The following is a 26,071-nucleotide window of genomic DNA, read 5'->3' as shown; positions in this document are numbered from 1 at the left end:
GACTTGTCTCGATAGTAATAAATGTGTGTTGCCTGGCAAATGCCTTGTGCCTATTTCTCATTCCAGCAACTATCTGCTTCTTAAGTCGCCGCCACCAGCCATGGAGTTGGCTTGCGGCTGCGCCCTTGGCCAGCACTTGGCTATATTTGCTACATCTGGTTCGATCAGTGATTTGGTTGATATACGTCGGAATTTGAGGCAGAGAAGTCGCAAGAGAGGTGCAGCTGCATACCAAGCGAGTCTAGAGCAATTCCGCTCCCAATTCATGACCAGATTTAGAATATCGGGTAACGATCTGGTCGATAGAAATGACATAGTCCAGCAAAATGGACTTATTGAGATGGCACATGAATACCTCTGTGTTTGCGAGAATGGCTCATTGTACTGGCCTAGTACGAGCGATGACGGATCTCTTCGGTACCCCAGAGATCAACACGAGTAACTTTTCCCTCTCGTCACTTGGCTTCTCTCTAACTATAGAATACAGGATTTACACCAACATTGTCTGGTTCTTCCTTCGAAAGAATCTGAAAGATAGTGGGAAGAGGTTACGCTCAACACGTTCACGAACTACGGCTGCAGCTAACGACCGACGACCGAGGAATCCCAGCAACGTTCTTGGCAGCGAGAGCCCTACGCCATCTCCTCCGGAGCGCGAGAGCCCCCACCATGCAGCGTTGGTTCTCTAATTCAGATACACATGACAAAAACGCTTACCGTCTTCAGAGCAGTAGCCAATGAAGATGGTGATTCTTCCTCATCTTCAGAGAGTCCTCAGTCGAGCCAACCCCCGAGACAGGACGAAACCATTAATGACAGACGTCCGATTCCTTATGGCAGGACTTGCAGTCCTGATGAGTTGGCTGGATATGTAAGTGAGATAACGCTTGAAGGGATACTTTACTGACTTCAGATTACTTAGGGTATTGATGAATCGGGACATCTAATTCCTGACGCGCAGCCCCGACGTGTAAGTCAGATGCAAGATTTACAAGATAATCTTAGGCATATGGGGCCGGATCCAAGACCAAATATGGTGATCGACCATAGAGAGCTTGCGAGCAATCCACCGGCGCATACTACTTCCACGGGCACTCAAACGGGACTTGAGACAGATGAATATCGTGATAGAGATCCCAATGCACCTCCCCCCTCATCCATGAACTCAAATAATGCCTCTCAGCAGTCTCAGCAAGCGAACCAGAATGGCAATCAACCCAGGCCTATGTGGCCACGGAACTCCATCGAATCTGGACAAAGGTCGCCCAGCCCACCATCCGAAGTCCCAAGATCTCCCTCCCTAGAGCCCAAACCCAACATTGACCTTATATTCACCTACGATGTCCTCCCAGGATTCAATCTCCGCCTAGCACACGGCGCAGAGATCTTTTTATTCCCCCGAGAGCTAGTGTTCCGGCTACTGAATTGGCAGCATGCCTTTGACTGGCTTCTCGTTTCGCTCGAAGCCCCAGGGGTACTTTTTCAAGAACGTATATTCAGGGACGATAATCAGGAGTTTCGAAAGGTGATGGCGAGGTTTGAGCAGATAGCTTGTACTATGAAACGTGATTATGCTGAGATGGGGCGAAGCGCAGTGATCGAGATTGCGTTTGTGCCGGAGTGTAAGGGACATTCGCGAACTGTGCTGCTGGATGCTTGGCAGAGGCGCTGGGAGAGATCTCATGGCATTGCGCGCTGAGCTGAGATTTGACGGACATGAACTGGAAGATAGATACTTTATAGACATAGACCATTGCTTTCGGAATATAAACCTACGGATGAATCGAAACGACCAAAAGCGCAACGCACGAAGGGGTCGTTGACGCCTTGTGATGTGGCTTGATTAACAAACTGCTCCTACAACCTGATAAGAAGTGAAGGAGGGACCTGATTCCTCTATCTAGAAGAGATGACAGTATCCCAAGCATCATTGGAATGAACCCTTTTCCGCTATTCATGATAGGAAGCTAGAGAAGCTATAGCAGCTATTTTGTACTGTTCCGTCATCGCAACCCTTCGCAGCTCCTGATCGTATTCTGCTCGTAGTGAACAAACAGGTGCGCTCTCCAAATTGCCGTTCTTATCAGAGCAGCTGGAGCAATTGGCAACAATAGCATGTAAGAGAATACAACCGGCGAAATACCAATGACCCCCAGCTTCTTCAGAGCACCAGAGGTCGAAAAGCAGATGACCACACCGTTCTATTCCGTTCTTTTGCTGTACATTCGTATCTGTCATAGAGAGGTATCTCTTCACTATTACACCATGTTATACACTCGACCGATCGTAATCGCCACTTCTATTCCTTCTGTTCAGGCTCTCCCTCCAGAATAACCTTCTTCTCATCAAACAGCTTCGCCAGATCACCATTCTGATGCATCGAAACCAGAATATCCGTTCCACCGATAAACTCCTTCGCGACGTAGAGCTGAGGAATCGTGGGCCAGTCAGAGTACTCCTTGATACCCTCGCGCAGCTCGGGATCCTCGAGGACGTTAAAGGCGGCGAATTTATCGGGGTTGACGCCCTGGAGGCCGAGGATCTGGATTGCGGCGCGCGAAAAGCCGCACTGCGGCGTCTCAGGCGTTCCCTTCATGAAGAGCACGACGGGTGCTGAAGCTACGGCTTTATCGATTGCGGAGCGGGTTTGGTCGGAGAGCAGACGGGCTTGGAAGGGTGTGAGGGGGGAAATTGGTGTGCGGAAGAGAGGAGCTGTTGAGCGGACGGCGACAGGCCGGGCGACTTGTCGGAGGGACTAGAAGAATTAGCTTTTGGATAGTAAAGGTGGCGGAGGGATAGGGCGTACTGAAGCTACTGTTCGCGCAAACATTGTGGCGGCTGTGAGGGAGAATGTGGTGGTGAGAGAATGGAGATGCGCAGTGGATTTGGAGTGTGTAGATGGCGGAAGTTTTGGATGGGATTAGTGATGTCAAGGATGTTCCGATGCCGATCCCCGGATATCAGTGGCGAAAGGACCAATCAGCGACAAGGCGATTGCGGCTTATCAACATTGTAATGTTTACCCATTGTGATGTTAGAATGACAATTATTCTGAGACCACGATCTGATGCGTTTTGTCCTTTGCTGTTAATAAAATTCACCTCCATCGGTAGGCTCCGAGTGTTTTGTGTTCCATTGCTTATTGTTTGGCCTAGCTAGGCACCTTCAAGCAGCAGCTTCACCAATTGTAGAATGCAGCACCGTCAAAGACTAACTCTCTTACCAATCCCAACGCTGGCCAGAACATTCTGTAAACACGCTATTGTAATCAGTCCATTCTTAGGTTCAGTCGGCACTGCGAAGACGCTTTCAGCACTGGCGATTCGGCTCGTGACATTCTCAGAGCTCATCATATGACGCGGGGCTGATGGCGGGGTCAATTAGATAAAGCTCCCGTCTGCTGTCAATTCCATAGCCATTGATTCTCAATTAAACAATCAGTCAATTATTTACCAAACTTGAGCTATCACTCACATTTGAAGCTGAGGTCATAAAGTTGACATCACTCCACCTAACTGCATCGAACCCTCTCAATTCTTGTCAAGGCCGCTGACAAACGCAACTGCATCTCACTCAATCTCAGTGCCTAGGGGGAGGAAAGAAAACAAAACTCAGGACCTTAATCCTAAATAATAAAAATATTCAGGTCAATAGTATACGCTTAGGATACCTTTACTAAGGTTAGAATACCTTTATTTAGAAGTTTAGGATACCTCTGCCAAGTTTAGGGTAGCTTTTGCTGAGTGTATTTTGACACCCTATATCAAGGTCTGATATTTTCTTGCTCCCAGAGAAATGCTTCACAGAATTCAACACGGGCACGACGCCCATCACGACCACCACATGCGCAACTCAACTGAAGCTCTCGAACAGGCGCGAGGCGATGGCAAACGCCATATTCTCCTCGCCGCCTCTGGTTCCGTCGCGACAATTAAGCTCGTCCAGATTATAAATGGTCTCAAATCACAACCCAACATCTCCATCCGTCTCATCCTCACTCAATCAGCGTCGGAATTTCTCTCGGGACAAAGTCTTGAACAGCCAACTGTTGATCAGGTCTCTCGTCTTCCGAATGTCGACGCTGTTTACACAGATGCGCATGAGTGGGCTCAACCTTGGAAGCGCAATGCGCCGATTTTACATATTGAGCTACGACGCTGGGCGGATGTTCTGATCATTTCACCTTTGAGCGCGAATACTATGGCGAAAATTGTCAACGGCTTGTGCGATAACCTCTTGACGTCTGTGGTTCGAGCTTGGGACGTTACGGGGACTGTGGATGGCGTTAAGAAGAAGATCCTCGTCGCGCCCGCGATGAACACTTGTATGTGGAATCACCCCATCACTGCGAGACAGCTGCGAGTTTTGGAAGAGGAATGGGGTGGAGAGAATGGTTGGTTTGAGGTGTTGAGGCCGATATCGAAGAATTTGGCTTGTGGTGATGTTGGAAATGGTGCAATGGTTACGTGGGAGAGCATCGTCGAGGCGATTGACGAGAAGATCAATGCTTAGGGAGAGATACGAGGACGAAAAGAAAAACGGCCGAATTGAGTTATCTTCAGCGACACTGGGGGAAGTTTGTTGATCGCGATATGGCGCCTGAGGGCTGGGTACAAAATGCATGGCAGAGCCGTAGGGTAATTTTGATGATGGAATTGATACCACAAAGGAAGGGGCATTTTGGGGGCACAAGCACTGATATTAACAATCGATATGATCTCAATAAAAACAGAAAGATTGATGTTGGATTTGGAATTTGCAGGTTTCTGTGCATTGGAATGCGCATGCCCGTGGTTGGTGAATATTGAAGGTACAGTGCAGGCAGGCGCAGCGGGTTCCTTCCTTCTTTACATTGACACCTGCTACCGCCGAATCGAATTGCAATCAACAGCACGCACTGTCTCCTCTCTCTTCTCCTGTACAAATAATTTGTCTTTTTTAAAAAGCGCACTTGTTTCCGATGAATCATGTCATCCGCATCTCGTTATTTCCTGAACTCCACCTCAAGTCTAGAGGAAGATGGCTGCCCCTCGACCCTGCGAGATCGCCTGCGTGACGACCATACTCCAGCAACGAGTTCCTCCATCGGGCCAATCCCCTACCAGAACATCTACCAGCAGGTTCACGCTTGTCTTGGGAAATCCTTGGAAACTTCAAAGCCCGAAAGCAAGGTGGTTCCTGCACCGGAGCGCAATGATCAGGCTTCACAGCTTCGAGGTTAGTTCACGATGCAAGGCGCTGGGTTCATTTCTGACGATACACAGAATCGTATGCTCGCATGGGCATGTCCCTTCACAGCTCTGCGATCGAGCACCTCGTAAAGGCGCACACGGATGTGCAGGCCAAGACAGCCAGCTTCGCAGAGAAATCCGGCGAGACCTTGTCGCAGTCCAAACGGCTGTACGCCAACATTGCCTACCCGCTATCGGCCACACTTTGTCATCACAATGACCATGAAGACCACCCTCGAGCAACTGTCGCCGTTCACTTGAAGAAGCTCCAGGAAGAAATCGCTGCCGCAAGAGAAGAGGTTCTTCGCCTCACTGTTGAATAGGATGAGTGCTGTGAGACCGAGGAACAGGCTTGGAAGCAACTGAATAAAGAGCTCGCCGAGCAAGGTGGCCAGAATGGTGTCGATGCGGAGCTTTTAAATGTTGCTGAGGAACTGAAGAAACAGGCGGAGGCCATCGTGGAGGAAAAGTGTCGACTCTTGGACGAGGTCGACAAGGTACGTCGGTGCTCCGAAACCAATGGATTAATACTGACGTACATGTATAGGAGTTCAAGGCTGAGATCCAGAACGAGACTTTGAAGATGATGCAGGATCTCTTCGACGACTGATCGACGCGATGTACTAGAAGCAATGTGTGGGTTATTTTGGCGTCGGCAGTCTCATATCCGATCCGTCATGTATAGTAGCAGAGCTGACTTTCAACTGGTCGTCTATTTCGTATCTCATTAACTATCTGCACCTGTCATTTCCATCTTTGTCAATGCATGCGCCCATGACCACCCTGTGTATCAACAAACACCGCTAACGCCGTACCATGAAGCAACTTTTGATGCACCTCTCCGAAATGCACTTTTGAATCGGCAGTTTACTGCTTCTTCTCGGGGATGACAACGCCCCAGGGGTGCTCTGTGCGACCGTACATGATGTCGCCCAGCCAGCCCTTGATCTTGCCAGTGACCTCGCCGGCCGCACCCTCAGCGCCCATGGGGATGTTGATGTCTTGTCCACGGTGGTGAATCTGGGAAACGGGACAGATGAAGTACTAATATCGTTAGCAGGGTTCTCGACATGGAATCAATTGTTAAACTTACAGCGGTACCAGCAGCGAAAGACTCAATTAGACGACCCTCAGCGTCGGCCTCAATGACCTCAGCGATGGTGTACTTTCGCTCGGTAATCTCATACTCATCTCCCAGACGCTGGCGAGCCAGCTCAAGACAGCTTCGGCGAGTGACACCATCAAGGATAAGCTTGTCATCAAGAGGAGCAGTGATGATCTCCTTCTTGCCATCCTTTCGCTTCCAGACAACAAAGAAGTTACTGGCTCCAGCCTCAGTACACTCGCCCTGAGCACCGTACAGCCAGAGAATCTGGTGGAATCCACGGGTTCGTGCATCAGCCGTGGCGAGCAGAGAAGGGCCGTAATTGGCGCCGACCTTGGCGTACCCGAAGCCACCGACCCAGGCGCGCACCATATCGTCGGGGGATGTGTGCAGACGCATTCCGCCGGGGGGAGCGTCCATGCGGGGCATGTATGTCACGATGATGTAGAGGAGGGCTTCCTTGGGGGCAGAGACACCGAGCTGAGGAGCAGTACCGATGATGGTTGGGCGGATGTACAAGAAACTGCCAGCGCGATCGGCGGGAAGCCACTTTGTGCCGTCGACGGACAGAAGAGCGATGATGAGCTTCTCTACCTCAGCGGGCTCAAAGACAGGAAGCGAGATACGGCTGGCCGACATGCGAAGACGCGCAGCGTTGCGATCAGGGCGGAAAACACGGAGCTTGCCATCATAGCCACGGAAGACCTTGAGGCCCTCGAAGCACTCGGTAGCGTAGTGCAGCACAGAGGCAGTGGGCATGAGGCTCAGGGGTCCGTAGGGCTTGAGCTCCGGGGCAGACCAGCCGGTAGAGACCTTCCATGAGGCGAGGACCATGTGGTCCGTGGCGATGGTCTCGTCGCCGGAGTGAGCGGTTGCTTCATCGGGAACGGAGCGGGGGGATTGTGTGTATGCGTATGTGAGCTTTGAAGCGTCGAGGGGAGCCTGGACCTGGGGGGCGCCATTGACGGTGGGCTGGGCGAGATCTTTCTTGTGGATTGCTGCGGCTGTGAGGTTGACGTCCTGGGTTTCGACGGCGGAGGGAGCCATGATTGCGAATGTATCAAGTTGAAGATTGAAGTTGGAGTGAATGTTGTTTTCTGAGCGAAGGTCTTCTTTTGAGTCAATGTCTAGAGGAAGAGGGCGAGATCGGAGTCGTGAAGTATACAAAGGAAAGCAAACAAAGACAAAAGAGCAGAGATAAAACTTTATATACGCAAGCACGGAAACGCCAAACTACCTATCTACCCCGTCCGTGTATGACTGTTTCCCCCCCTCCGCTATCCGGTCTCCACCTTTGTGTCGTTCGGGACAGTCACGAGCTGGGGCAGAAAAACTTCCCGCCGCTCGCGGGCCCGGATAGACCGCCTCTGCCCGCGCGGTGGCTCGGCTCCGGCGATGGTGTTTTTTTTTCTGTTGGCTTTTTTTCTGCCATGCTTGCGATATCGATAGATACTAGCGCTAAGCTGGATTTAGTAGGTGGTGAGGTGTGCTCCACACAGCCTTTGACGTGGTGGTGGAGGGGGAGCCGTCAGTTTGGAAGAGGGTTCCACTGATGATGGGCTTCTGGAAGATCACGAAGGCTGTAGTTGGCGGGCATTTCACTGATAGGTTACGCCATTGATGAAGCATTGGGGAATTGGCATTGAATTGGCATTCTTGATACAGTGGTGAAGGTGCAATTTCTGTTGGGAATAGGTATAGAGCACATGACCCTGGAACTTGACGTGCTTATCGAGATCGCTTACACGAACTGCATATTTCCACCAAGAAATACCCGGTCCCATCGGCTCTTGTCAGTGCGGAACGAAACTGCTGTCAAGTCAAATCGAGGACTCCACTGCCAGGGCGCGGCTTAAACAAATTGGCTATCAATAAAGATAACAACAACCACCCATCCAATTGAACCAGTGTCACATATCCTCATCATATCAGAGGTTTATGCAGTAGATAGTCATGTGCCATGAAATCCCTGCTTGTCAATTCTGACAGACCAAAGACAAAAAAACCTTGATGCAAGTTTTCTTGGCAGGGCGGAATTGTGCATGGCACCGTGGCTAGCCGTCAATTGCCATTGTTACCGCCCCTCGGTGCTGTGAGGTCATGTTATGCTTCCCCCCCCAATTGCAAGGGATAATGATGAATTTCGTTGAGGTCACATTGTGTGTTTCTTATCGATGATCGGTCCTATGTTTCGTGGCGTGGAGACTTTTTGTGTCATTGTATCGAGATGTTAGTGTGAAAAGGTACGATGGCAAGGGTATCATCACAGCAGACTTGCAGAAACTCGTCATTTCTAGGTAGGTATCATGATTATTCTATACTATACTTTTTGATCCCGCCCGTCTCTTAGGATTCCCTGTTGAAAGGACCTCGTTCTACCGCACATTACCGGACCTGTTTTTGTTTTCTTTCACACCATCGGACCACGCCCTACGCCCTTTCAGCCTCCTTCTTTCGCTGCTCCTCCTCCAGAATCTCCCTCTCGCGCGCCGCCGCCTCAACACTCGCCTTCTCGCCCTTTGCCCGCTGGCGCGCCTCGTACATGTCCCTCGACTTCATGATGCGCTGCACGATCTCGCCTGCGTTGACGTGCGCAAACGTGTGCGCGCCGATCTCGCGGTAGATCCCCATCGCCTTGGGTGCCGTGTACGGATCGTATGTCAGGGGCATGAAGGAGGTTGGGCCGTGGTACACGGCGTCTGGGGTGCCGCGCGGTAGGGTGTCGAGGTAGGTCTTTGTGGGAGAGAAGGGTGCGCCGAAGATGACGGCGTTGATGTACTGCGGTTTAAAGAGGTTAGCGGTTTTCAGGGCTGGGGTAGTATTGGGGGTGAGGGCTGTTTTGTTACCTTGCACTGTAGTACGCAGAGACCGCGCTCGAAGGTGTTCATGATGGGGTAGTTGATTCCCTTCCATTGATTGATGACCTCGTCCTCGTGCACGCCTACTACGACGTACGCGGGGGGATAATCCTCACCCTTGCCGAGACGCTCGTTGACGTTTTGTTCGGAATACCAATCCTGCTCACGAGCAAGCTTTTCTTCCTCGAGGAGGACTTGGCGCAGGAATTCGATGTGTCCGCTGGAAAAGAGATCATAACCTCCATCGACGTACACAACGCGCTGGCCGGGCTTAGGTCCGGGTCCCTCAATAAGCTGTCGGAAACTGCCCCTTTCCTCCTCGCCTTCCTCCGCCTTAGCGACCTGCGACGCCTTCCAGAAGAACACCTCGGCGCCGGGTGCTTTGCCTGAAGCGTCTGTCGCATACAGCTTCATGCGCTCCAGCATCTGCTGGCCCTCAGCGATGCGCTCCTCCGGTGTGCCGTGGCCCTCTTCACCGGCGAGTTTCTTCTCGAGCGACTTGATGAAGTGCGTCTTCGTGCAGAGAAGCATGCGCCCGACGAGGTCGGTGGTGGAGATTCCAGGTGAGCGCTTAACCACCTTGAATCGACCAGCCTCCTTGACGAATCGGTAGCAGTCGTTACCGTCGCTGTCCGAGGTGATGTCGTCGCCGTGCACGACGTATTTGCAGCCGTAGTGGGAGATGTAGGGGAGAGAAGTGACGTAGGGCGCGTGGCCGACTGAACGGGTGACCCAGCGGCAAGCGTCAGTAGCAGCGAGTCTGGAAATGTCAGTAAATGTGTCGCGTGACCGGTGGGAATGAGTCGGTGTTACCGTTCTGCGAGGTTCATGACTGTAGGGCCCTTGTTGGCGAGGATGGCCTCGTCTGAGTGAACGCCAGCGTAGAGCTCATCGCCTAATTGGCGGGCCTGCACAATAGCGCCAGCATGGCCTGGATCCGTTAGTAATTGATCGCGATGAGAGAAAGACAGTAAATACCGTGGTGGAAGAAGTCAAAGCAGCCGTCGACCCAGATGCGCCCCTCGAGGAGCTCAGGAGCAGGCTCACCCTCAAGATGAAGCTCATCGTCAATCGAGGGGTTAGTGGGGTCAGTCGAAGTCATGGTGGCGAGAAAAGATGCGACAAAGATACAGCAATAGCGATGTGAGTGAGTGAGGTTGACAAGTTCAAGTTTAAGAAAATGAGAGACCGAGAAGAAGAAGCGGTGATGATGAATGCTTTTTTAAGATTAAGGAGCTCCCAGTGAAGTGACAGTTCTACGTAACTTGAGCTGCTGGAAGTTAATGGGTGAGCCGTTGGTTGGGCCTAACAATTTTATGAGTGACTTGATTGGTCCGTTTATAGGCTGCCAATTTAACGACGGTCAATAGAGCTTAGGTAACCGTCTATAAATACGAATAAATTAAATGTGCTTGCTTAAACCCATGTTATTACCGTGAAATGCATACGCAAGCAAGAGTAATAATGGAATGAGTGAAGGATTGAATACGAGAGGGCTGTTTGTCCTTTTAAGGGTCTTGAAGTACCCCTGTCACATGCAAACAACAGCCACGCTAGCAAGACCACGTTTTTGACAAAAACACCATCTTCTCATCACTGACTCTCCAAGTTCATGTCAATTTACTCCATTTCTTTCATCTAGTCTTTGAGACTATCTCATTCTGTGACCGAGAACCCGGATCTCATTTCATCTTGTCATGTCGAAAGACCCCACTCTGCTCGGCACGTTCCCGATCCATTGGCTCCGATCTTTGCCTTAATCGTGGACCTGCTCGGGCCAAGATTCCCCGGACGGGAATAGATGCATCTTTAACAGCTTCTGAGCTTGGGGTAATCGCGCGATGATACCCTGGCGTGAACATGTCGAATCGGTCAAGTGTCCGATGTCATGAGGTATAAAGATGCTCGTTTGCCCGGGCCAATTCATCCATGAGTTAGGCTTTGGCAGAGCATCATGAAGTTCACTACCGTCTCTGCGCTTTTGGCCCTTGCGCCGTCTGCTCTTGCGGATTGGCATTTCGCCAAGAACAAGGAGATCAAGTATACTTCTGTTGAAGGGTTCTTCTTGCAAGATGATCTAGCCACGAACCCCACTGGCTTCGACTATGTAAGACCTCTCTTCTCTCACTGGATCAATAGATGCTGATAAGTTAGGCCCAATGGAACTTTGGTCTCTTGAACCGCACTTATCCCACTGACCCCAAGAACCCCCGAAAGGGCTACAAGACTCAGTGGGAGCGCTTCGAGCAGTATGTCAAGCACCTGAACCGCAATGCCAGTCGCGATAAGACACGCTACAAGGTTCTTGTCATGGGACGTCATGGTGAGGGCTGGCACAACGCCGCTGAGTCCTTTTACGGCACTCCCGCCTGGAACGTAAGTCGCCTCACTCAAGACTCTCAATTCATGAGCTGACATTTGCAGTGCTACTGGGGTCTTCAGTCCGGCAACGGAACAGCGACGTGGGAGGATCCTCTCCTCACACCCGCAGGTGAGGCTGAAGCTCACAAGGCAAACGCCTACTTCAAGAGTCGCTTTGAGAGCGAAGGCATGCCATACTTCGACTCATACTACACCTCCCCTCTCGCCCGCTGTGTCGAGACCGCCGTGGAGACTTTCCAGAGCCTCAAGCTCCCCAAGGATAAACCTTTCGTCCCAATGGTGAAGGAACTTCTCCGTGAGGGTATCAGCATCCGAACATGCGATCACCGTCGCAGCAAGAGCTTCATCAAGACTCTCGCCAAGAAGATCAAGTTCGAGAAGGGTTTCTCGGACAAGGATAAGCTTTGGACTGGAAAGGAGGGTGAGACAGGCGAACACCAATTGGCGCGAAGCAAAGAAGTTCTTGATGATATCTTTACAAGTGACAATGCTGTTTGGATCAGCATTAGCAGTCACTCTGGCGAAATCACCAAGCTTCTTCAGGCTCTTAACCATCGACCTTTCCGTCTTGCGACCGGCCAGATCATTCCTGTTCTTGTTAGGGCTGATGTTGTGTCCGAGGAACCTACGTCTACGTATGCTTCATGGACTACCGAAGCTACTTGCAACGCTCCTCCAGTGACTAGCATCGGAGGACAGGGCTGCGTTTGCTCTACTACACTTGCATCTGCACCAGCAAAAGCGACATGAGTCGGAAAAAAGAAAAAGTTGATCATGTAGTGATCGCTAACTAGTACATAGAAAAGGAAGCAGTCCGCTTGACTAGGACAAAGGAAAAATAACAGTACATGCGTCCAACTCACGGCGTTGTTACAATCTTGCCGCTTCCGTTATCTGTCGAATCATGAAACTAAAGTACCCGCGCACCTGGCTCCATCCGATCCTAGCAAGTTCAGAATAGCACCACCTGGTATAGCTGTAGGGTTTGCTGCGGACCCAAGTGTGAATTTCCACGTTTGACCCAATACTGTCTCCTGAGCGAATAATGTTCCATCCGGTGCTGCCATGACGGCGCCCCAGACGAGGTTGAGAGTTGTGAGGATGAGGTTGGGGTAGGTTTGGAAGCGCTCCCACTTTTGCGTGGTCAACGACCATCGAACGATGTTTGTTCTGAGGAGGCCGCTCTCGATGACTGATGCTTGTACGGCGTAGAGATAGTTGCCTCCGCCGGGGACATATGCCCAGTCTCCTACTCCAGAAAGGAGGTTGGTAGCTGACGTGCCGGAATCGAGAAGCTTGCCGAAAGTGGTGCTGGTTGGCCTCAAATCAATGCACCACCATCTACCTCCGCCTTCGGACACCCAGAACCTTCCTTGATCATCTACATCGCCCATGCTGATAGCGTTTGTACCAATCACAAGATCAAGGACCTCCCATCGGCCGTCCTTGGCGATGCGAATAAGTCCCGATCGCTTACATCCCAGGAGACCACACGCAAGGGCATTAAGAAGAGGCTGTTGGTAAAAGCCATAGATGTAGTTGTCGAGCCTGTTAAAGCCGATACCGTTGATAGGACCGCCGGGACCAATGCCTGTTCTGATATCTGTTCGTTGACCGTTGACGAGATTGACGCGTGTGAGGGTGTTGGCGAGAAGACTTTGGACGGTGTAGCCGAAGCCATCGCAGTCGAATGTTGGGCCAAATGCGAGCTGGGGCATCATGCTTGTGCTGGAGGTACTGCTGGATGATGTGGCGACTACAGGGACAGCTGCGCTGCTGGAGGTTGTGATTACTGGGGGTGCAGCACTGGTTGAGCTTGTGGTGACTGGTGCTGGAGCTGCGCTTGATGTTGACGATGTAGCAGCGGCAACAGAACTGGACGAGCTTGAGGCAGCTGCAGCTGCAGCACTAGAGGAGCTGGCCGCTGCAGCATTGCTTGATGAAGTTGCCGCGGCGGCTGCTGCGCTACTCGAGGAACTGGTGACTGCTGCGGTGGTTGAAGAGCTTGAGGCCGCCGCCGCAGCAGCACTGCTTGATGAAGTTGCCGCGGCGGCTGCGCTACTGGAGGAACTGGCAGCTGCTGCAACAGAGGAGGAACTCGAAGCAGCGGCTGCAGCAGCACTGCTCGATGAGCTTGCTGCTGCTGCCGCGCTACTTGACGTAGATGAGGGTGAAGCGATAGCAGAAGAGCTAGTTGAACTACCACTCAAAGTCGTGATAACAGGACCCTCCATACTTAACGGCGCAGCCGAGCCAGAAGTCGAAGATACAACCATTGTCTCGATAATAACAGTACCAGGCTCTCCAGCCGCAGTCGGTGGATCATACAGCGTTCGTTCAGCTGTAGCTGTAGGAGGAGCAGCTCTGAAGATAGTGACATTGGTGCCAGCGACGATTGGAGTGGAAGTTGTTGGAATGCCTGCTGGTGCGCCGCTGATGGGAGTGGTCGAAGCTGCGGGACTGGCTGTTGGGGTCTCGATGAGAACTGTTCCTGGCTCGCCATCTGAGGCAGGGGGGATATAGATGGTTCTTGTGGTTGAGCCTGCTCCACCGCCGAAGATAGTTGTGTTCTGTGCAACTGTTGGCGGTCGTGCTGTGCTTGCGACTACTGACGATGAAGTTTCGTCGGGAGCAGAGCTCGGAGTTTGAATGAGTACTGTGCCGGGCTCACCAGATGCAGCAGGGGGGATGTAGATTGTTGTAGTAACTGACGCTGGGCCTCCGACAAAGCGAGTGACGTTCTGAATTGCGCTTGGAGACTCAACACTCGTGATAGCCTCATTAGAAGTAGTTTCTGCAGAGGGGCTAGCTGAGGGAGTCTGAATGACCACCGTGCCCGGCTCTCCAGATGAAACCGGAGGGAGGGTATAGGTCGTAGTAACTGACGCTGCCCCGCCAACATAGCGAGTGACATTTGGGACTTCAGTTGGCACCTCAGCTGATGGGGAAGACGTAGTAATTTCTTCAGGACTGGCGGTTGGGGTTTGAATAACAACAGTTCCTGGCTCTCCAGGTGAGGCTGGAGGAATGGTATAGGTTGTAATGGCTGAAGCTGGGCCACCGATGTATCTGGTGACATTTGGAATCTCAGTTGCTGAAGCGGAAGCCTCGCTCTCACTAGGGCTGGCAGAAGGGGTTTGGATGACCACTGTTCCTGGGTCTCCAGACGAGGCAGGGGGTATTGTGTACGTTGTCGTGATGGAAGCTGGACCGCCGACATAGCGAGTGACATTGGGAATACCAGTTAGTTCCTCGTCGCTTATGGTTGCGGTAATAGACGCTGACGATGTTTCTTTCGCCTCGGGACTGGCTGTAGGCGTCTCAATAATGACAACTCCAGGCTCGCCCGATGCCGTAGGAGGGATGTAGATCGTTGTTGTGACAGAAGCAGGTCCTCCCACGATGCGAGTAATGTTCTGGATTGGCGTAACGGCTTCACCTGCAGAAGTCGATGGTGTCTCCTCTTCAGGGCCAGCTGTTGGAGTCTGGATCACCACCGTACCAGGCTCGTCAAGGTCGCTCGATGCAGGCGGGTAGTAGATTGTCGTTACAACCGAACCTGGACCGCCGCTGTACAGAGTGACGTTTTGTCTGCCTACTGGGAAAGCTGTGATTGCGGCACTCTCACTAGCCGTTGTATCATCCTCGGGGCCTAATGTGGGCGTTTCAATGATCACAACACCCGGCTCACCAGAAGCAGTTGGTGGGATGTAGATAGTAGTGGTGACCGAAGCAGGACCTCCAACAATACGTGTGATGTTAGCTGGTCCTCCGGTAGAAATGGCACTGCTTGTTTCCTCAGGATCTTCCTCTTCAGAACCAGAGGTTGGTGTCTCGATAACAACTGTTCCAAGGCCACCGGGGTCATCAGAAGCTGGTGGGAAGTAGACCGTCCTAGTTGTAGAACCAGATCCTCCACTGAAGATTGTAGTGTTGGGCCTACCCTCAGAAGTAGTGAGAGGTCCTGTCGTTGTTGCAATAAGACTTCCTGTCGTCCTCTCACCACCAGAGGAACCTGTTGGTGTTTCGATGAGTACTGTATCTGGCTCTCCTGAAACTGTAGCAGGTATGAAGACGGTTCTTGTAGCTGTACCAGCGACACCAGTGTAAATAGTGACATTTCCAGGTCCACGGGCAGTTTCCGTGGGACTAGAACCATCTGGTGTTTCGATAACAATAGTGCCAGCCTCACTAGATGCCACGGGTGGGAAATAAATCGTACGGGTAACTGAGACAGGGCCGCCACTGTAGACAGTGACGTTGGCCAGGGCATTATTGGGAGTCTCAAAAGCACCAGTAGGCGTCTCGATGATGACAGTGTCTGGCTCTCCTGATAAGCCTGGAACAGTGATCGTTGTCGCGGCCGTGACAGAGCCACCTTGGGTAATTGTAACTTCTCCTTGACTACCATTTGTTCCTGATGCCTCGCTGCTAGACTCAGTTGGTGTTTCGATGACAACAGTATCTGGCTGGCCCGAAGCTCCAGGTATAGTGAGGGTTATAGCAGCTGTAACAGGACCGCCACGAGTGATTGTGACTTCTACTTGGGTAGAACCGTCTTCATTAGATGAACTCGTCGGGATCTCGACCAGTACAGTGTCTGGCCCTCCGGACTCACCCGGAATCGTAAGTGTTGTCGCAGCTGTCACTGGTCCTCCCCGTGTTATGGTGACTTCCAGAACAGACCTAGTTGTAGAAGACCCATCGCCATCGTCAGCAGAGCCAGTTGGGGTCTCAATCAGTACAGTGCCAGGTCCACCAGATTCGCCGGGGATTGTGAGAATTGTTACAGCTGTAACTGAACCACCTCTTGTGATAGTGACCTCACTTAATGAGCCTGTTTCAGAGGATCGTTCAGCAGACTCAATCGGAACTTCAACAAGAACAGTATCTGGCTCGCCAGAAGCTCCAGGAATAGTAATCGTTGTTGCCGCTGTGACTGGACCGCCCCTCGTAATAGTGACTTCTTGAACGGCTCCGGTTACTGGTGTTTCACTACCCCCGCCAGCAGACTCGGTAGGCGTTTCGATATAAACAGTATCTGGCTCTCCCGCTCCGCCAGGAATTGTGACCGTTGTGGCAGCTGTTACAGGGCCACCCCGCGTAATTGTAACCGCTTGGACAGCTCCGGTTCTAACAGACTCTGTAGGTACCTCAATGTAAACAGTATCAGGACCGCCGGATACTCCAGGGACGGTAACTGTAACGGGAGCTGTTACTGGGCCACCCTGGGTAATTGTGACTTGCTGAACAGCAGTTACTCTAGGCTCTTCAGAAGATTGAGTGGGTGTTTCAATAAACACAGTGTCTGGGCCACCCGACACTCCAGGAATAGTCACCGTCGTGGCTGCCGTTACAGGTCCACCGCGAGTGATAGTGACTGGATCTTGACCCTCAGTTGCAGATGGCACAATCTCGCCAGAGGATAGGGGTGTTTCAATAATAACAGTATCCGGTTGACCTGATTCTCCGGGGATTGTGATAGTTGTAGCAGCTGTCACGGGTCCACCTCGAATTGAAGTAATCGCTTGCAGTCCGCCAGTCACTGAAGGCTCATTCGACATTGTTGGCGTCTCAATGAAAACTGTGTCCGGACCACCAGATACTCCAGGGATAGTAACGGTGGTGGCAGCAGTCACAGGGCCGCCCCGAGTTATAGTAACTTCATCTTGACTATCTTCAGTAGCAGATAGCCCGTTCTCATCAGAAGATTGAGGTGTCTCAACGATAACCGTGTCAGGCTGACCTGACTCGCCAGGAATGGTTATAGTAGTTGCAGCGGTTACTGGTCCACCTCTTGTCGAAGTGATTGCTTGAACACCACCAGTTACAGGAGGTTCATTTGACCTCGTTGGGGTCTCAACGATGACTGTGTCCGGCTCACCCGGTCCTCCAGGGATGGTGATGGTAGTCGCCGCAGTTACAGGTCCTCCTCTTGTTGAAGTTACCGCTCCTGGGCTGCCTCCAGTGCCTGTTGTTTCACCATCTGAAGATCTTGTAGGCGTTTCAACAATAACGGTGTCTGGCTGGCCTGACTCGCCGGGAATAGTGAGAGTAGTTGCAGCTGTTACCGCTCCTCCTCGGGTAGATGTTACTTGAACTGGACCATTTGCAGTAGCTGTAGATTCCTCACCATCAGAGGATGTTGTGGGTGTTTCAACGATAACAGTATCGGGCTGCCCTGATATACCCGGGATGGTGATCGTAGTTGCGGCCGTGACTGGTCCGCCCCGAGTAGAAGTTATTTCGCCCGCACCCATTCCAGTCACAGATATGTCTGCAGACTCAATTGGTGTTTCCACAAGCACTATATCAGGCTCACCAGGTGCTCCAGGGATTGTAACAGTTGTGGCGACAGAAACTGGCCCTCCTCTGGTGATCGTGACATCAGCCGCACGAGTCGGCGTTTCAATAATCACAGTGTCAGGCTGGCCTGATTGACCAGGTATTGTGATTGTCGTAGCAGACGTAACTGGTCCGCCACGAGTGGAAGTCACTTCTCCTGGGCCATTAGCACTCTCTGATGGCTCCGCATTGCCAGATTCAGTTGGAATCTCAACGAGAACAGTGTCAGGTTCGCCAGGCGCACCAGGGATAGTAATAGTGGTAGCAACTGAGACCGGTCCGCCTCTGGTGATTGTGACTTCAGGAGCTCTACCAGTGGGTGTCTCGATCAGAATAGTGTCCAGCTCACCAGATACAGTAGCAGGAATGGTGATAGTCCTCGTGGCCGTTCCAGACCCTCCACCAAAGATGGTTGTGTATTGCTGGCCTGTCGCTGACTCTGAAGCTTTTGCTTCTGGGCCTGTGGTTGGTGTCTCTATAATCACCGTATCTGGCTCCCCAGAAATTGTCGCTGATATGTAAAGTGTTCTGGGTGCAGTTACTGGGCCGCCACTGAAGATCGTAGTATTGACCCGGCCACCAACAGTTGGGGCGACTGGACCTTCAGTAGACTCAGCGCCAGTCTCTTCAGCATCACCAGGCAGTGTCTCAATAATGATGGTGCCCGACTCTTCTGGGTCATCAGGTGGGAAGTAGAATGTTCCGCCAGCTGTTCCAGGCGCTTGGGTGTAGATGGTGACGTTCCCACGACGAGTCGCTGATGTGCCTGAAGCTTTTGTAATGGTTCCAGTCTCACGAACTTCACTATCATCTGTAGCAGACTCCTCGGATCCTTGAGTTGGAGTCTGAATGATCATAGTGGTAGAATCACCAGATTCACTTGGTGTCAAGTAGATCGTTGTAACAGCTGTACCTGGTCCACCACTGTAGACTGTCACATAAGTTGGACTGCCAAGTGGAGTTTCAACAATGAACGTTCCAGGTTCATCTGAAGCTGTACCAGGAACGAAACGAGTAGTGGCGACAGTGGCAGAGACTCCGGTGTAAATGGTGACATTAGCAGGACCAGAGTCTGGACCTGAAGTGGGAGTCTCGATGAGAATTGTATCAGGATCGCCTGACGCTGTACCGGGAATAGTGAGAGTTCGAGTAGTTGATGCAGGGCCGTCTGTGTAAACAGTCACTGCCCTCACGGCAGGGGTCTCAATGATAATTGTTCCGGGCTCGCCAGATACCGTGGGTGGAATATAGATAGTGCGAGTGCCAGTAGCAGACACAGCACTATAGATAGTTGTGTTTCCTGCACCTCCGTCCTCATCAACCTGAGATGTCGGTATTTCGATGACGATAGTCCCAGGCTCATCAGTCACCGTGGCAGGGATATACCGCGTCTGGGTGACTGTAGCAGGACCACCTGTGATGATAGTAACATTTCCGATACCTGTAGCTTGAGGTCCAGCTGTTGGTGTCTCGATAATCACAGTACCAAGCTCTCCTGATGCAGTAGGAGGCATGAAACGAGTGGTCGTTGAGGAAGCAGGTCCGCCGCTATAGATAGTAACGTTACCTGGGCCTTCAGGGGTGACAATTGCAGTTGGGCCACTGACTCCTGTGCCTGTAATACTGGGTTCATCACCGTCTGGACCAGACGTGGGTGTCTCCACGATTAGTGTGCCAGCTTCACCCGAGACGGTGGGAGGGATGTATATAGTTCGAGTTGCAGTGCCTGAACCGCCACTGAAGATAGTGACAGTTGTTCCGGCTGTAATCCTCTCCGCATCAGTGACAGACCCAGTCTCGGAACCACCATCGCCATCACTAGCTGTTTCGGCATCAGGCACGGCTGTAGGAGTAACAATCACAAGTGTTCCAGCCTCGCCAGAAGCTGTTGGCGGGATATAAGTAGTTCTTGTAACTGCCGCGGGACCTCCACTGAAGATGGTGACAGTAGTCGCGGCAGATATGACATCTTCGTCACTACTTGCAGTAGCTTCGGCTCCATCTGTAGGAGTCTCAATGTACATAGTGCCTGCCTCTCCTGAAGCAGTTGGAGGAACATACACACTTCTCGTAACGGAGCCAGGTCCACCACTAAAGATGGTGACAGTCGTTGCGGCAGAGATGGCATTCTCATCGTTTGTGACTGTAGCCTGAGTGCCATCGACAGGTGTCTCAATGAATAAAGTACCTGGCTCACCAATCGCTGTAGGAGGCACATAGACTGTCCTTGTAACTGAGCCCGGGACACCAGTGTAAACGGTGACAGTTCTTGTCGCTGAGATACGCTCTTCACCAGTGGCCGATCCAGTCGGCGTCTCGATGTAGAGCGTGCCTGCTTCTCCTGAGGTAGTAGGTGGGACATAGACTGTGCGCGTGACGGATCCAGGCCCACCACTAAAGATTGTAACTGTTGTTGCAGCTACGATAGTATCTTGACCATCTCCAGTAGCTGAAGGACCATCAGTGGGCTCCTCAGTCTCCTCAGCAGATACAGGAGTCTCAACATAAACAGTGCCAGGGTCATTAGGATCTGAAGGCGGAACGTAGTAAGTCGTTCGCCCAGGACCGGTACCTGGAACAAAGATCGTGGTATTTGATCCAGCACCAACAGTTGGTCGTGCTTCAGGATTAGCTGTAAGGCTACCAGTTTGGGCTCTCGGAACAGGTGTCTCGATGATGACAGTTCCTGGGCCTCCGGATGTCTTGGGCGCTACGTAGATTGTGTTTCTTGTCGATGCGACACCGGCTCTGAAAATAGTCAAGTTGGCACTTCCAGTCATAGCGGAGATTGTTGTTTGGAACCCTGGAACTGTTCCTGTTTCTACCAATTCAGTTTGTGAGATTGGTGTCTCGATCACAATCGTCCATGGATCACCAGTAGTCTCTGGTGGGATGAAGATGGTGCTCCTCTCTGAACCTTCTCCAGCTCGGTAGAGAGTAACATTTACGTTATTTCCAGGCGAGCCTTCGTCGGTGGGAATTGGTGTGATGGAGGCTTCAGGGCCTGTGGCCTGAGCTGATTCATCCGAAGCAGTCTCTTCGCCAGCTTCCGAGGCAAGAGTCTCAATGATATAAGTGCCCAGCTCTCCAGAAACGGTTGGCGAGATGTATCTAGTGTTTCCAGTAGACCCAGTTGCTTCAGTATAGATAGTCACAGCAGTTCTGCCATCAGAAGTGGCAGTATTTCCACTCTCATCTCCGGGACCTCCGGTTATAGTATCAGAATCTTGGTCGGAGATTGGTGTCTGAATGACAATGGTTCCGGCTTCACCAGATACTGTAGGCGGGATGTACAGAGTAATCCTCCCTGAGGCAGTGCCTGAACTGTAGACAGTCACATTGGGTCTGACACCGGGTTCAAGACCGGTAGTCTGGCTGCCGCCGTCAGTACCTCCGCTCTGTTCTGCATCAGGCTCGGAGACCGGAGTTTCGATAATGATCGTGCCAGCTTCGCCAGAGGCAGTGGGCGGAATATAGAGGGTTCGTCTTTCTGACGCAGTACCGGAACTGTAGACTGTGATATTGGCGATACCAGCGGGTGTCCCAGCCGTGGGACCACTACCATCCTCAGCGCTTTCAGTGGCATCGGGATCAACCTCAGAAGCAGGGGTCTCAATGATGATATACCCATCTCCATCTGAAGCAGTAGGAGGTACGTAGATGGTAATTCTGCTGGAAGCAGTACCAGAGCTGTAGACCGTGATGTTGGGTCGAACACTAGGTGTATCAATCCCAGTCTCAGTCGCAGTTGCGATAGCGGTCCCAGTTGGTGTCTCAATAACAATAGTACCAGGCTCATTCGCAAACCTGGGAGGTACGTAAAGAGTCCTTCGTGCTGGGCTAGATCCAGCTCTGAAGATAGTGACATTGGTGTTACCGCCTATGGCAGATGTGGTAGCAAGAACATCGTCGTCTCCACGAGCAGTCGCAGCTTCAGATTGAGTCTCTGAAACTGGTGTCTCGATTACTACTGTCCATGGATCGTTGGATGCTTGGGGAGGGACGTAGAGGGTTGTTCGGGCTGGGCCACGGCCTGCTCTGAAGACCGTGATAGTTGCTATTGCGCCGTCAGGAGCTTCAGTAGTTAGGCTGTTATCTGCTGGGATGACAGCTGTGGGGTTTCCTCCAGATCCGTCGGTGATGGTCTGTCCATCTTCATCAGTGCTGGGGCCAGCTTCAGATCCAGAACCATCAGAAGTAGCATCAGGGCCAGATGTCTCGCTTTCCGCGTCGGCGTCTGTCTCAGATGACTCGGCGCCTGCTTCATCTGTAGTTCTGGCACCATCACCATCGCCATCACCTAGCGAAGCACTCTGTGATGGCTCTGTAGAAGCCCCAGTGCCAGTCTCATCGGGACCTGAGGATCCTGTCTCGGACGCTTCGCCATCCGCCGAGTCAGAAGAAGTATCGGGCTCTGAAATCTCACTACCTGTAGGTCCATCTGTAGCGGTATCTCCTGAGGCGGGGTCAAGGTCATCATCAGAAGGCGCAGCTTGCGAATCAGTAGGAACTTCGAATCCAGGCGATGCTGCCGAGGACACCTCACCTGTTGCTGTAGAGAGCAGATTGGAGTCAGGAAGTGGACCAGTTGATACCGCAATCGGCAGTGGCAGCTCAGGCGACTCAAACGACGAGTCACTCATGACAGGTATACCTTCGACGCCGCCAGTGAGCGACTGGCTGCTGGATTCAGATTCGGGCAATGGATCAGTGGGGGCTGGTACTTGAGGTGAGATCAAGCTTGTCTCGCCATCTTCAGGTTGAGCAGTACCAGTAGCATCTCCAGTCTCCCGAGCATCATCAGATGCCGTTTCAGAGCCAGGATGTCTAGAAGCGGAGGAAGTCTCGGCATCAGAGTCGCCGCTCACAGAGCTCTCGCCCGAACTTCCAGACGTAGCACCAGCAGCTGGTCCTCCAGCGAGCGACTCTCCACCAGATGTCGTCGCGCCATCATCAATATCAATAGATGTGGTTCCCGAGTTTGACTCAGCAGTGGTTGAGCCTCCAACTCCTGCAGCTGGCTGGCCCGTCAATCCGGCACCACTACTTATCGCTGAACGAGTCGACGTGTCACCAGGCTGTTCCACGCGCTCTGACTCGGGAACACTCTGTGTACCAACTATAGTCTCAAAATTGATCTCTTCGCTTGTTCTGGAGGTGCTCGAGCTCTGGCCTACGCCCTGTGATGCTGTTGAAGTGCCCGCGCTAGAGCCTCGAGCTGCATCAGATACAGATGAACTTTCGCGCGAGTTAGTCAAAGCACTAGATCTCGCTGAAGCTGAGGAAGAACCAGCACTACCAGACTGAGTAGACTGGGAACCACTCAAAGCTCGCGATGTCGCCTCATCATCTTTCGAAGAACCACTGTTGTTTCCTCCCGCAGTTGATTCAGGTTCACCTTCGACGAAGCCCAATACCGAGCTAGTAGCCCTACTACTTCTCTGCGAAGCCTGTGATGTCCCTCCAGCTTCAGTATTACCAGCGCTAGTCGATATGACAGCAGGTCTCGCAGTGAAACGAGTATCCGATGAGGAAGTCGCTGCAACAGGCCTTTGCGCACTAGATGATTGAGAGGTACTTGACCTCTGGGCCGAGCGGGTAGATGAGATCTGGGCGGCGTTTCCGACAGATGATGTAGCTTCCTCTGCATTAGAGCCAGGATCATTTGTTATTACGGGACCGCTATCGACAATAGTAGTCTCTCTATTCGAAGATCGAGAAGCTTGTCCTGAAGTCGAAGTCCTGCTGTGCGTAGAACTCAGACCGCTACCTCCAGGGCGAACACGCGTGTCGACAGTACCAGTGTAGCCTGAACTTGATGAAGCACCAGCTCGTCTAGTACTTGAAGTACTTCCAGGGGCCTGTGTAGTTTGTGTGGAATCAGACTCAACTCCAGAAGCAGCTCCGCCAGCAGTGTCGACCGCAGATCCCGTAGACCGGCTATTTGAAGGGCGTCTGAATGTCGTTCTGTCGGTAGCTGCAATTCCACTTCCACCTAGCCCTTCGACTCCACCTGTGAGTTGGCCGCTGGTGGTTGATCGACGAGTCCTCTGGGGTTCAGCATTGGTGAGAGTCTCGACGACATCGGCGGTTATGGTGAAGATAGTGCTGCTGGATGTGACAACGTAGGTCGATGGCGATGTCCTAACGATTGGTGATCGAGTGCTTGAGCGGCCAGAAGTACTTCCCCTGCGCGATGAAGATGACTGACCCGAGCCACCATTTGCTCCTCCGGCATTATTTCCTCCTGATCCAGGGTCACCATCTCCATCCCCGCTGGAGCCTTTACCGCCAGAAGTCGATCCACTCCCACCAGAACCTCCATTGCCAGAATCTGAACCGCCCTCTGAGCCCTCGCCTTCAGACTCCGCATCTCCCGATCCTGGTCCATCTCCACCCCCAGAACCACCACTAGAAGCGCCCTTGGTGCTCGATGAAGAGCCAGCAGATCTTGTACCACTGCCTCCGGAGCCACCTTGAGCGCCGCCTTGGGTACCTCCCGAGCCACTGCTTCCACCGGAGCTTGATGAGCCGCCATTTCCAGACCCATTGCCGTTATTTGAGCCTGAAGATTCTCCGCTTCCTGATGCACCGTCACCATCGCCGTCTCCCGATCCGGAGCCAGATCCCTGGACGCCGCCTTTCACAGGGTCATCGTCGCCACCAGTGGAATCCCCGTTGCTGGAGCTGCCTCCTTGTCCAGATGAACTGCCACTGCCGCTGTTGGAACCACCTCCAGATTCCCCGTTGTTCGAGCTCACTCCACTTCCACTCTGGCCATTTCCGCTGCCCGATGATCCTGAGCCACCGCCTGAACCACCTTGGTTTCCACCACTAGATCCTCCAGTAACCTGGGCACCATTATCGCCGCCACCGTTGTTGCCAGTCTGCGGATTATTCGGGTCTTCAGGTGTCAATACAATGACAGTACCGGGGTTGCCACCCTCAGGAGGAATAGTGAGGGTCTGTCGCGGCCCTGATTCATCGTCGCCGCTTTGACCTGGTAGGCCCTGGACATCACCAGACCCTGATCCTCCATTCGACCCGCCGTCAGAACCACCCATCCCCATGGGTACACCACGAGTAATAGTGGTATAGGATACCGAGCCCTGCGGCCGAGTCCGTGTCGGTTGAGAAGCTGCACCATCTCCCCCATCATTCCAACCTGGTGGTGTTTGTATGAGTACAGTCCCGGGCTTGGTACCAGTCGGTGGGATGGTAGTTCGGATAGGTGCTGTCGGTGTGACGCTTCCTTCGGCTGGTTCAATGATGGTCACATAGCCGGTAGCATCGGCAGGTTGAAGAGTGATGGTTTGACCAGCGAGTCCCAAGGCGCCCAACGTGTTAGGGGTCAAAGGCTCAAGGGACAACGGCATCAGAGTTCCTGGCACAGGAGTCTGGATGATGACAGTCCCAGGGTTTCCATTGCTCGGTGGTATTGTCAGTCGAATTGGGACAGTTCCGCTAAAGGCTGTACCTGCTGGTTCAATCACGGTGACATAGTCGCCGTCCTGTGCAGGTTCGAGAGTAAGGCCTTGGAGGCTTCCCCCATTGAGCGCTGATGTTGGGACATTAATGATGACCGATCCACGGTTTGTCCCGGTTGGTGAAATCGTAATTAGTTGCAACGATGCCAATGTTCCAGTCAGTGGTCGAAAAACCGTCACATAGCCAGTCACCTCCTTCGGCTCAAGCGTAAGAGGCTGCAACACACCCTGAGTCTCCGGCGTTTCAATAATAATCTGCCCTGGCTGTCCACTCCTCGGAGGAACAACCTGAGTAATTGGCGCAGATATCGGATTCGGCCCTGAATGCGGCCTAATAATAATAACATAAGACCTATCATCCGTCGCGGGGATGACTACATTCTCCGGCGCCGACGAACCACCCGGTTGTTCAACTATAACAATACCAGGCTCATCGCCCTGCGGTGGGGCAGTATACTGCGTTGTTACTGAGCCTCTGTAGGGCTTTGTGATGGTGATATAATCGGGATCGGCAAGGACTGGATAGACCGAAACATATGTGTAACAAACACCTGAGAACTCATTGTTAATACCGAGAACTGACCTATCATTCTGAACCCCAAACTGAGCACGCGTTAGGCTGGCGAATATTAGGTGCCTGAGCACCTGATACAAAGGCCGCAT

At 52.3% G+C, this 26,071-nt stretch overlaps 8 protein-coding genes; 4 read left to right on the top strand and 4 right to left on the bottom strand.

Moving 5' to 3' along the window:
• Positions 1–100: 100 nt before the first annotated feature.
• Positions 101–1,699, top strand: FFUJ_10037 (uncharacterized protein; the record flags this gene model as incomplete). XM_023567994.1 has 4 exons in its annotated part: positions 101–438; positions 488–676; positions 727–871; positions 923–1,699. The coding sequence occupies 4 exons, from the start codon at positions 101–103 to the stop codon at positions 1,697–1,699; spliced, it is 1,449 nt and encodes a 482-aa protein (XP_023435358.1).
• Positions 1,700–2,299: 600 nt separating this feature from the next.
• Positions 2,300–2,830, bottom strand: FFUJ_10038 (probable glutaredoxin; the record flags this gene model as incomplete). XM_023567993.1 has 2 exons in its annotated part: positions 2,300–2,755; positions 2,807–2,830. 2 exons carry the CDS (start codon positions 2,828–2,830, stop codon positions 2,300–2,302), a joined length of 480 nt encoding a protein of 159 aa, XP_023435357.1.
• A 1,013-nt stretch (positions 2,831–3,843) lies between these two features.
• On the top strand, positions 3,844–4,512 carry FFUJ_10039 (SIS2-like protein; the record flags this gene model as incomplete). Its single annotated transcript, XM_023567992.1, has 1 exon — positions 3,844–4,512. One exon carries the CDS (start codon positions 3,844–3,846, stop codon positions 4,510–4,512), a length of 669 nt encoding a protein of 222 aa, XP_023435356.1.
• A 455-nt stretch (positions 4,513–4,967) lies between these two features.
• On the top strand, positions 4,968–5,841 carry FFUJ_10040 (uncharacterized protein; the record flags this gene model as incomplete). XM_023567991.1 has 4 exons in its annotated part: positions 4,968–5,217; positions 5,265–5,530; positions 5,555–5,728; positions 5,779–5,841. 4 exons carry the CDS (start codon positions 4,968–4,970, stop codon positions 5,839–5,841), a joined length of 753 nt encoding a protein of 250 aa, XP_023435355.1.
• Positions 5,842–6,098: 257 nt separating this feature from the next.
• Positions 6,099–7,383, bottom strand: FFUJ_10041 (probable branched-chain amino acids aminotransferase; the record flags this gene model as incomplete). XM_023567990.1 has 2 exons in its annotated part: positions 6,099–6,275; positions 6,325–7,383. The coding sequence occupies 2 exons, from the start codon at positions 7,381–7,383 to the stop codon at positions 6,099–6,101; spliced, it is 1,236 nt and encodes a 411-aa protein (XP_023435354.1).
• Positions 7,384–8,766: 1,383 nt separating this feature from the next.
• On the bottom strand, positions 8,767–10,296 carry FFUJ_10042 (related to phosphoethanolamine cytidylyltransferase; the record flags this gene model as incomplete). XM_023567989.1 has 4 exons in its annotated part: positions 8,767–9,114; positions 9,183–9,954; positions 10,008–10,125; positions 10,173–10,296. The coding sequence occupies 4 exons, from the start codon at positions 10,294–10,296 to the stop codon at positions 8,767–8,769; spliced, it is 1,362 nt and encodes a 453-aa protein (XP_023435353.1).
• Positions 10,297–11,148: 852 nt separating this feature from the next.
• Positions 11,149–12,326, top strand: FFUJ_10043 (related to PMU1-high copy suppressor of ts tps2 mutant phenotype; the record flags this gene model as incomplete). XM_023567988.1 has 3 exons in its annotated part: positions 11,149–11,301; positions 11,349–11,570; positions 11,619–12,326. The coding sequence occupies 3 exons, from the start codon at positions 11,149–11,151 to the stop codon at positions 12,324–12,326; spliced, it is 1,083 nt and encodes a 360-aa protein (XP_023435352.1).
• A 152-nt stretch (positions 12,327–12,478) lies between these two features.
• Positions 12,479–26,071, bottom strand: FFUJ_10044 (uncharacterized protein; the record flags this gene model as incomplete). XM_023567987.1 has 3 exons in its annotated part: positions 12,479–13,332; positions 13,384–23,139; positions 23,212–26,071. The coding sequence occupies 3 exons, from the start codon at positions 26,069–26,071 to the stop codon at positions 12,479–12,481; spliced, it is 13,470 nt and encodes a 4,489-aa protein (XP_023435351.1).

The sequence above is a fragment of the Fusarium fujikuroi genome, chromosome FFUJ_chr09 (assembly GCF_900079805.1).
Source record: "Fusarium fujikuroi IMI 58289 draft genome, chromosome FFUJ_chr09".
In the NCBI taxonomy this organism is placed as follows: domain Eukaryota; kingdom Fungi; phylum Ascomycota; class Sordariomycetes; order Hypocreales; family Nectriaceae; genus Fusarium; species Fusarium fujikuroi.
Note: the sequence above shows the minus strand (reverse complement) of the source record. Positions and strands in the feature narration are given on the sequence as shown.